The 9,694-nt window shown below is 43.6% G+C and overlaps 1 protein-coding gene across 1 annotated transcript; it reads right to left on the bottom strand.

Annotated features, from left to right (window-relative positions):
- Window positions 1–4,414: 4,414 nt before the first annotated feature.
- Window positions 4,415–5,236, bottom strand: LOC131846595 (sterile alpha motif domain-containing protein 1-like). The gene has a single exon (XM_059195932.1). It carries the CDS (start codon window positions 5,234–5,236, stop codon window positions 4,415–4,417), a length of 822 nt encoding a protein of 273 aa, XP_059051915.1.
- Window positions 5,237–9,694: the final 4,458 nt, after the last annotated feature.

Here is a 9,694-nt window from a genome sequence, read left to right as displayed (position 1 = left end):
TGTCCTTATAACTGGTATTAATTATGAATCTTGTTCTTACTATCTAAATGTGTAAGTTTAATTATTTCTGTTGAATACCTACGCCTTTCTATTAACAAGTAAATTGAATTTATTGTATCTTTTGTATTACCACAGATAAGACAATATTACATAGAACTATTATTCAGCAAACCAATACAATGTAGTATGCTATTATAAAGATACAAAAATATGGTACTATTTTGTCGAAATTAATTTACATGGTGACGTCTTGGTTCCTTGTATAGGGATCTCAATAAACCATTTGGCTGGCTCGTCCATCATACTCGTATGGATGAATGCATATGATTGACGATTGGATACCTAACAATAACATTTTATGGTACGAAATTATTGTTCCAAGTTGAAGTTAATAGTATGTAGCGTTTACATACCACTTAGAGTATGGAATTAATAATAAAAATTTATATAACTAGATTTTGTAAGATAAATGCTAAGTTTATATATTTTGTAAAGATAGTATTGTTTTGTAATTAAAAATATAAATAATATTAATATTTACATGCTAAGGTAGTCTGAAATATAAGATTTTTATATTACAGAAATGTTCTGAAGTACAAAAACTTTTACCTACTAAGTTAAAAGATTTATTTGTAAATATAAAAAGTTTTTCTATCATTAGTACTGTTACTCTAAAATAGTATATATTTTAGAGTAGGTGTCTAATCTTAATATGGACGTTTACCAATATATAGCTCGGATGGCTTTATAATTGTATTTTTTTAATTTCTTTTAAGACTTGATATTTCGTAATATTTTGTTAACTAAGGACAACTAATTATTACTTAATAAAACATTACTACATCAACCTCTGTCGCGGTGTCCGTCAGCGTCCCTAATGATGATTTTATAGTAATAGTTCTAGTGGAAGATGGTGATCTGATAATAAGGTCAGAACAGTTATCCTCTCGTGATATATAGTAACGGTTTCCAGTTGGAACCCCGTGAAGGTCGACCTGACAGACATTGCTAGCAATAAGGCATTACATAAAAATTTTACATTAAAAATTAATGTATAATACATTAATTTTTATTTAAAATACAGTAAATTAAGGAAGCAATAAATGATAGGTTAAGTAATTAATCATTTATTTGGATCGAATATGTAATTGATTTTCCTAATCAATTCAAATAGTGCCATTTATTTTTGAACTAAGTAAACCTAGCTATGGGTGTGACTACAATTACATGCATTTCTAGATATTTTTGTGTGTAATATAGGTATGTTAGCAGCACAAATAGTAACATATTTTAACTGCCGGCGTCTAATTTTTTTTTTTTTTTTTTTTCGGACGTACCAATATATTGGCCGTAGCTGGCCTTTATAATTGGACGTTTTATGGGGCGAGTGCAGATGGCACTCCATATTTCGGAATACTTATGGAGCGGCTAAGGCCAACTCCCGCTTGACGAATACGACCTTAATCTGGGGTACCACTAGGGGTTCGAACCTCGGCTCAAACCGTCGTAATTTCGATCCCCGTTTGAATCGATCCCCCGGGATCGATCGGAGGGGCGCCCGGGGGCGATGATTTACTGGCGCGCGCAGGCGCCCGGTTGGAAGCGATATTGTGTGTTTGAGGTCGTCGTCTTCGCCGGCGATGACGTCACCAGTGTGTAAAAGTGTGGTCGGGGTGGAACGGGTGGGCCCGTGGGGAGGTTACCTGCCGTTATGGGGTCGTCGGGGTCAATGAGAACGTGCCTCGGGCGACGTTGTCGCGTATGTCGGATATTACTTTCGGTGCGTAGTCGACCGCACTGACTATAAGCGGATTAGGGAATTGGGCAGAGTCGAAGTAGCGTCGAGACGCTAATTCATAAACTGCTTGATGGAGGGCAAATTAAGATCGCGGTGGAGGTCTACGCTGCGAACGAACCACGGCGCACCGGTGGCTCGACGCAGAAACCTATTCTGAATGACCTGCAGTCTGTTGATTAAGCAGTAGGGTATGTGGGCGAATACGGGCCTAGCGTAGGTCATGATGGGACGGATGCAAGCCTTGTATAATGTCAGCTTGTTGCGAAGCGACATTTTACTGTGCTTGTTAATAAAAGGATAGAGTCGCCCTATATAAAAACACGCTTGATGTGAGGACGAAACGTTAGTTTCCTATCTAATGACGCCGAGATATTTCGTTTTCGAAACCCACGGGATGTTTTGGCCGAATAGTTCGATCGGGTGATTCATAGTCGAATTCCCTGCTAAAGTACACTGCTGCACTTTTTTCGGATTGACTTCTATGCGCGTATAAAACCATTCGCCCATAAACGGCTTTCTGATTCTGGCTATTGTCGCACGGCTTGGCGGATGTAAAGAGAGCCGTGTCATCGGCAAACAGCGATATTTCGACTTTTAAGTCGGAGAATTTGGGGATGTCGTTGGTGTACAACGAGTAGAGCATCGGAGAGAGGACGGCGCCCTGAGGGACGCCGGCTCGTATGGGGTGCGGGTCGGATAACGCTCCGTTTATACGGTAGCGATAAGAGCGATTCGACAGGAAATCTCGTACAATGAGTACTAGCCTGTCGGGGACACCTAACTGATGAAGCTTGTAAATCAAGCCGTTGTGCCAGACTTTATCGAAAGCCTTAGCCACATCGAAAAATAGGACGCCTGTACCGCCTTTGGGGGACTTGGTGGCGAAGTACAGAGTGTTTTTGTGAATGTGCTCCGTGATGCGGTGCACTTGATGGACGCATGAGTGTTTGGCTCGGAAGCCAAACTGCTCATTGATGAGCAGGCCTTTGGAGTATATAAACTCCTTTAGGCGGGCGAGGAGGATTCGCTCGTACAGCTTGCCTATAGCCTTGAGGAGGCTGATAGGACGATAACTGGACGGGTCGGATTTATTTTTACCGGGCGTGGGGATGCCAATGACCACGGCTTCTTTCCAGCTGTCTGGAAATATAGCGTTGGACAGCGCCGCGTTAAAAATAGCGACGAGTAATAACAAAAGTTGGGATGGCAGACTTTTGACTAATCTATTCGATATGCCGTCTGAGCCGGGTGATTTTTTGATAGGTAGTTGTTTAACTAGCGTTTTGACCTCATCAAGCGTGACTGGTGAGAGGGATTCGGTGGGCGGGGTGGACGCGATGCGTTCGACTTCGGTGTCTATCTTCTCGAGATGACCTGCCTCGACTGGGAGCGTGCTGGGGGAGCATTGGGCTTCTAAGTTGGACGCAAGACACTCAGCCTTGTCTTCGTCGAAGAAGGCTATAGTGTTGTCGGGTCGGACTAGCGGGGGCATGTCGTTTGTCTGTTGGTCGGGTTTGAGAGATTTCGCTATGCGCCAGTACGCGGTGTGGCATGGCGTTATCTCTTCTAGGAGCTTGCCCCACCGGCCGTCCCGGATCTGCGCGATGCGCTCCTTAACGCTACGCTGTAAGGCTCGCAGGCGCATTCGGTTCGGAGGGGTAGCGATCGGCTCTAGTGGCTGCGTTCTTATCGCTTATTAACCTCCTTACGTCATCCGGGAGCTGCCAGCGACGGTCGTCCGTCGCCGGTACCTCCCTGGAGCAGTCCTTGACTGCCGACTGCAGGTGGTTAGTAAGCGAGTCGATCGCAATGAGAGTGTCCTCGGTGGACTCTATGACGTCGGGAATACGGTTTAGTATCGGTGTGTCGGTCGATTCGAGAGATCTCGTTGCCAGTTTATTGTTTTGGTTGGTAGTGGCGTGTCGGGCGGAGGGCCCAGAAGGAGGGTTACCGGTCGATGGTCCGAGTTAAGCTCGGCATGGACTTCTGGGGAGCTCACCCGTAGGGTTTTTCCTCAGCAGTGCCATGTCCAGTATGTCGGGTCGGTGGTTCACGTTATGGGGATAATGAGTAGGGCGGAGCGGGGCGATTATCTCGAATTCGAGCGAGTCGGCTAGTCTGTCTAGTTTGTGGCCGTTTGTCGTGGACACGTGGCAGTTCCAGCGGGTGTGTTTACAATTCAAATCGCCAGCCAGAATGGTGGCGCTGTTGATATCTAGGAGGGCGCGTAGGTCGCTTTCCAGCAGTAGTTTGCCGGGAGGCTGATATACGGATGCCACGGCGAGCGGTCGGTGGCCGGTCATGCCGAGAAGACAGACGGAGGCCTCCATATGAGTGAGAGGCGGTGTTTGTAGCGGTATACAATGTAGGGACCGTTTATAGTATATGAGCGTACCGCCGCCTCTACAGGCGGTGCGGTCGTTCCTAACTAAGTTGTAATTGGCGATTCGAGGATCGCGGACTGAACGTTTCAGTAGGGTCTCCTGCACGAGGAGAATATCGACTTGGTGGTCAGTGAGAAAGGGCGATTTCCTCCTTTTGTTTTTAATCCGAACGCGTTAAAAAACGCTATTCGAACGGACCGATGCTTTTCTCTCTGAGCTCGAGTACCCATAATTACAGGTTAAAATTGAGGATGGCGGTAAGTACGCCGATGTGCTCGCAGACGGCTGCGAGCCTATTTTGAGGCGACTCCTTATACAGGCGGAGCTTGGAGGCCAGAAGGGCAATCTCGTTAGGGTCGATGGTGCTGGCTAAGCGAGCGACCAATGCGAAGTCCTGCGCGAGGGAGCTGCCGTTGGCCTTGGGGGCCGCGGGCAGTGTTTTGGGGACGGGTTTGTGTATGGGCATGGGCGGGGCCGATTGGGCGGGCGGGGCCGACTGGGCGGGCGGGGCTTTCTGGGCGGGCGGGGCTTTCTGGGCGGGCGGGTTGGGTGCTACCTTGCTTACAATTGCCGGGGGTTTAATCCAGGCATTGTTAGCAGGCAGAGGGGCGGGTACGAGTGGCTCGGGTTGTGTTTGGGCCTTGGCGGGGGCACGTGCCGGAGCACGGTTGCCCTGGGTGTGGGTGGCCTTCTTTTTGGCGGGACGTGGGGCGCGTGAACAACCGCGGTAATTCGCGGTGTGACCCTCTGTGAGGCAGAGGGTGCAACTGGGGGGCGTGGGGGTGTTGGGCCTACGGCCGCAATCTGCGGTGGCGTGATCGCCTAGGCACTTGACGCACCGTGGGCGAGCGAAACAATTACGGGCAGAGTGCGCGTAGTTCTGACAACGGTGGCATTGTCCGGGGTAGGTACGCTTGCGAGGCGCCTCTACGGAGAGTGAGGATAGTTGGCAAACGCTCTTTATATCAAAGATCGATTTGCCTTCTGGGCATAAGTCCAATATAACTAGAACAAGGTCGATAGCGGCCTTGTTGCGTGAGCGCGACTGGTACATACGATGTACCTCGTGCGCTGGGTAATTCTGGGACTGAAGGTCCTCAAGGATGGAGTCTGTTGAGAGCTCCTTGGGTAAACCGCGTATTACAACGCGGAGCTTTTTCTTCCTCGAGAGCATTGTGATAACCTATGTTTTTCTCCCGCAGGAAGGTGGTGAGACGACGATGGTCGTCAGATGAAGGGACTGATACTTTGATCCCTATTGAGGTAGCCTTAGCATGGCTGAAATTGATATGCTTGTTTTTAAGCATATTGGATACGGTGTTCCAGGCACTTTTGTCCTGGATGATGACGGGGGGCGGGGCTTTGGTCTCGGGGTGCGACTTGCGTGCACTCGGACCGGGGGCGGTTTTAGCGGTGCCGTCATGGGCACGCTTTGTTTTGGCTGGCTGGGAGCCCTGGGTCTTCTTGGCACGCTTGTTGCCAAAATAAAATCGTCCTCGTCTGAGGAGACCGGGGGGATGGGAGAGGGGACGTCGCCGTCGCGGATGGCGTCGAATACTAGGAGCGTCAAGCTCCGCGACGGAGTCGTCCTGCTCCATGGCGGGCGAGGCGGGTTCGGCCTGGTCGGCTTGGGTCGGGGGAAGCGGCGGGAGCCGTTGGGAATCGTCCTCGAATTCGTCAGTGTCAGTGTTCGGTTCGTCAGTGTGAGTCATCATTGGGGACGCGGGGGCGAGCTGTACACTAAGTGGACGGGCTTGGCGGCTTTGAATGCTATAAAAGCATTTAAGATGCCGGGACACTTTTTTTCCAGGAACTGGAAGAACAGAGGCATATCGGCCTCTGATAAGGACATTTTTTTGAACAGTGGTAATGTTAATTACCACTGTTCAAATAATAGAATAAGAGTAGAAATAGTAATATAAAACAATACAATAACAATACAACACAATAACAATACAATACAATGAAACAATAGGGTAAGTCAGTACTTAAGATAAGGACGGTCGTCGGCGGGTGCAGCCGACGGTGTCAGCTCCTCCCTGCCGGGTGAGGCAAAAGGGTGAGTGCCTATTGATATGTGACCCTAATATGTAAGATCACTAATCTTATTGAGTGAAAAATGTGTACCTAAGCGAACCTACTTGGTGGCGTCGGCGGCGGGCGGCAGGCAGCAGGCGTCGGCGGGTGTTGGTGGCAGCGGCGGCGGCTCGGATCGGCGCGTCGCGCAATAGGCGTGACGCACCTCCCTAACTCACGACAGTCCGTGCCACTGAACGTCCACACACAACACTTCACTTCACTTGAACGAAGAGAGTTTCTCCTTCAGTCCTCACAACACAACACTACACACGCGGAAAGTCCGGTAGCACTGTGTCGGAACGGATGCCGAGAGCGCGGTCGGCCGCGGTCGGCGCGGGACACGGAGGCCCCGGGCCACGCTAGGTGCACCGAGTGCACCTAACACGCGGCGAAGTATACGAATAAGAACGCGCGAACGTAACTGCGCTACGTGCGCGCGCGCGGTGGTTTGCTCGAGGGAGCAGAGAACAGCGAGACGGCGGCGGGACTAGCGAGCACATACGTGCGTTCGCTAGCGCGTCGGTCAGCGGAAACTTGCCGGCGCAACGCGATCGCCGCGCTTATAAACCCGGTGCGAGCGGGAGCGCACTAGCATTGCCTTCTCACTTCATGAATGGAATCACCTGTTTGTATAGTATACTAATGACATGATTTTACGCACATAAGTTGTAAAGCATTCCAAATAAATCCAATCCACGGATACTACTAAATTATTGGTTTCTCTTCATCCCATACGAGCCACTACAGGTATGTATATACAAAAAGACTCAGAAAAAAGTCTCCATATTAATGAATACAAAATACTGTTTCTAAATGACGAAGATCGAACCAGCGACTATCGACTAGTAAATATAGGTACTAGATTTGCTGCTGATCGTATAAAAATATAAAGGATGATTTTGAGATAAATATCCGCGGCTTCAAGGAAACTGCTTGAATTGTGCCATGACAAGTGTTCAGATATTGTATGTGGGCACGCGAAGAATACTGAGGTCTGGGAGCGACATCAAGAGTGAGCAGGTGCGAAAAACTTATTCGCATTACTTTCCGAAAGAGCCTATTATACAGCTGCCCCTGTTGCTTTCGTTTATCTTATAAATGTTTTCAATTAAAAATTGCTGTAATTTAAACTTGTACAAGCGCTCTCATTTGTACAAAACGTGTAATTTGTTCCAGGGATTATTTTCTTACCAAAGACAATGGGTTGGTGAATAAGTTTTTGAAGATAGAATATTGTTATGCTGAATTATAATTTTGTTATCATTTTTGACCGATTTCTTAAATAAGGAGATTAATTAAATCTTTTTTTGTATGATAAGCGTTATCTATTACGACGATGCTTTTATTTAAACATTATTTTAATAACATTAACATTTGTTGTCTCCGCATGTAATTCCAGATGAGGTAGTAAGAGGCACTGGTTTTATTTATCAATAATCATTTTTAACCGTTATAACAAATTAAATAATTTCGAGAGTAAAAATATATGTGTAGCCTGTAATTATTTTTTAAAAAAATATTGACAAGATTACGCGTTTTTGATTTATGAAAGGTTAATTTACAAAACATGCTAAAATTTTTTATGTGATATATATAATTAAATGTATATTATGGTTTTGTACTTACGGGCATAATTTTCTTGTTTCCTCAATAATCATATATTTTCGGCTTGTTTGTTTATTTTCATTCATTGCTTTGAAGAGAACGCCTAATCGCCTCTTTGTTTCCTTTACTTCATTTTGCATAGAAATATCTTTCATGTCCTAAATGTAAGAACTTTTTTCTTATGCCACACATCTCTTTAATTTATGTATTTTACTTTCGTATTATGATTTTGATAACACTTATCACTATTACGTTTTTTTCTATACACAACTACGATTTAATAATATGTCTAAGTATGATCGACATAACTAAAAATGCCTGTTTGAAATGTTGACAGCTCACAAAGAAAAGAAAATCCTCATTCACATTTCTGTTTTGCTGCCTACGCACTTCGCTACTACGAATACATGCAATCTCAAGGTATGTAAAGAATATAGAAAGCGTAGCTATATTATGCTTATAGAATATCCAAAATATTTATCATAGTACATCATATACAAATACATAAATATTCGGTCACAGAATAATATATTTTGGACAATAAAAATTTTAACACTAGTTTTAATAAAGATTTTACAAGGATTATTTTATTATGATACTACAGGTCTATAACTGATGTATATCTAAAACTGAAGTATTAGTAAAATCTTTTCATTCCCAGGATGACGTAACAGTTGCAGATGTTTAGGAAAATAAAGCAAAAATGTATTGGAATAGGAGAGGAAAACTCATGATAAATCCTTTGCACAACATATTTGTTTCATTTGCAGCCTCAGTTTCATATGTAAATATGTTAGGATTACAAATAAAAACAATAAATTTACTTATTATTGTTCAAATTAATGAATTATTGAGATTAATTTTTTTATATGACTAAATTCAGTATTATTAAAGTAGGTACTTAATTTTAAAAACTGTAAGAAATAGCTATTACCTATAACATTGAATAGATTAATTTTACTACCACACATACCTGTACAATAAATATTAAATTACATTACCCACGACTTCATTATCAACATTCGTTTTAATGCACTGTAGACCTACTTTGGAAATATAATGTCTCTACGGTAAACTCGGCAATCCCGCTCTGTAAAATGAAATATGATTCACATTAACTAAAGCTCTCGTTGTGTCCTGTTTTTGTCGTCGGAATATTTCGTAAGACTTGTGTTTACAAGTAGACTCATTTTAAAATTGTTAAACAAATGTAGGCCCGTACCCGTTGTATTGCCTACCATTTCCAACTAATTTATTTTAGAGGTGGATGAGTAAGTAGACTTCTTATTAAATAGACTATAATAACTACAAAGAATGAAGTATATATATAAATGATGGACTAGGGGAAAATAGTTTCTAATCTTTATTAATATTATACATGAGAATGATTTGATGGTTTGCATTGAATAGGCTTCCACATATTGGACTGATTTGAAAAATTCCATTAGAATCCTACGAGAATCCACAATAATAAAAAATAATAACAATATAATTCATGAAGATATTATACCTAAACTTTCTTCAGAATATATTTTTTTTAGTGACCCACGATGTAAAAAGAAGGGTGTATTTATGTTAAAATTTATCTTTTTTTTATTTACGAGCTGGATTATACGATTTAAACATACTGAATCTGACATTTTTTTTTGCTTTGTTGATAATTGGGCCAATAATCGCATTACTGCTATTTCTGATCTATACCAAAAGTTATTTAGTATCAACTCCCCTATCTATAATTCAACCCTAGGATTATGGTATAGATATTAATACCTTTTTCAAAGAACATTAAGTTCCTATTGGTAGTGGAATCAAAAGTAGATGGTCCTAG

Source organism: Achroia grisella, unplaced genomic scaffold, assembly GCF_030625045.1.
Source record: "Achroia grisella isolate CSIRO2021 unplaced genomic scaffold, CSIRO_AGI_Agris_v1 utg511, whole genome shotgun sequence".
Taxonomy (NCBI): Eukaryota; Metazoa; Arthropoda; class Insecta; order Lepidoptera; family Pyralidae; genus Achroia; species Achroia grisella.
The sequence above is the reverse complement of the archived record's forward strand: the minus strand, read 5'-3'. Positions and strand labels throughout refer to the sequence as shown.

Excerpts from the sequence above, each read along its gene's own strand:
- LOC131846595 (XM_059195932.1), bottom strand. The coding sequence starts at position 5,236 with ATGTACCAGTCGCGCTCACGCAACAAGGCCGCTATCGACCTTGTTCTA.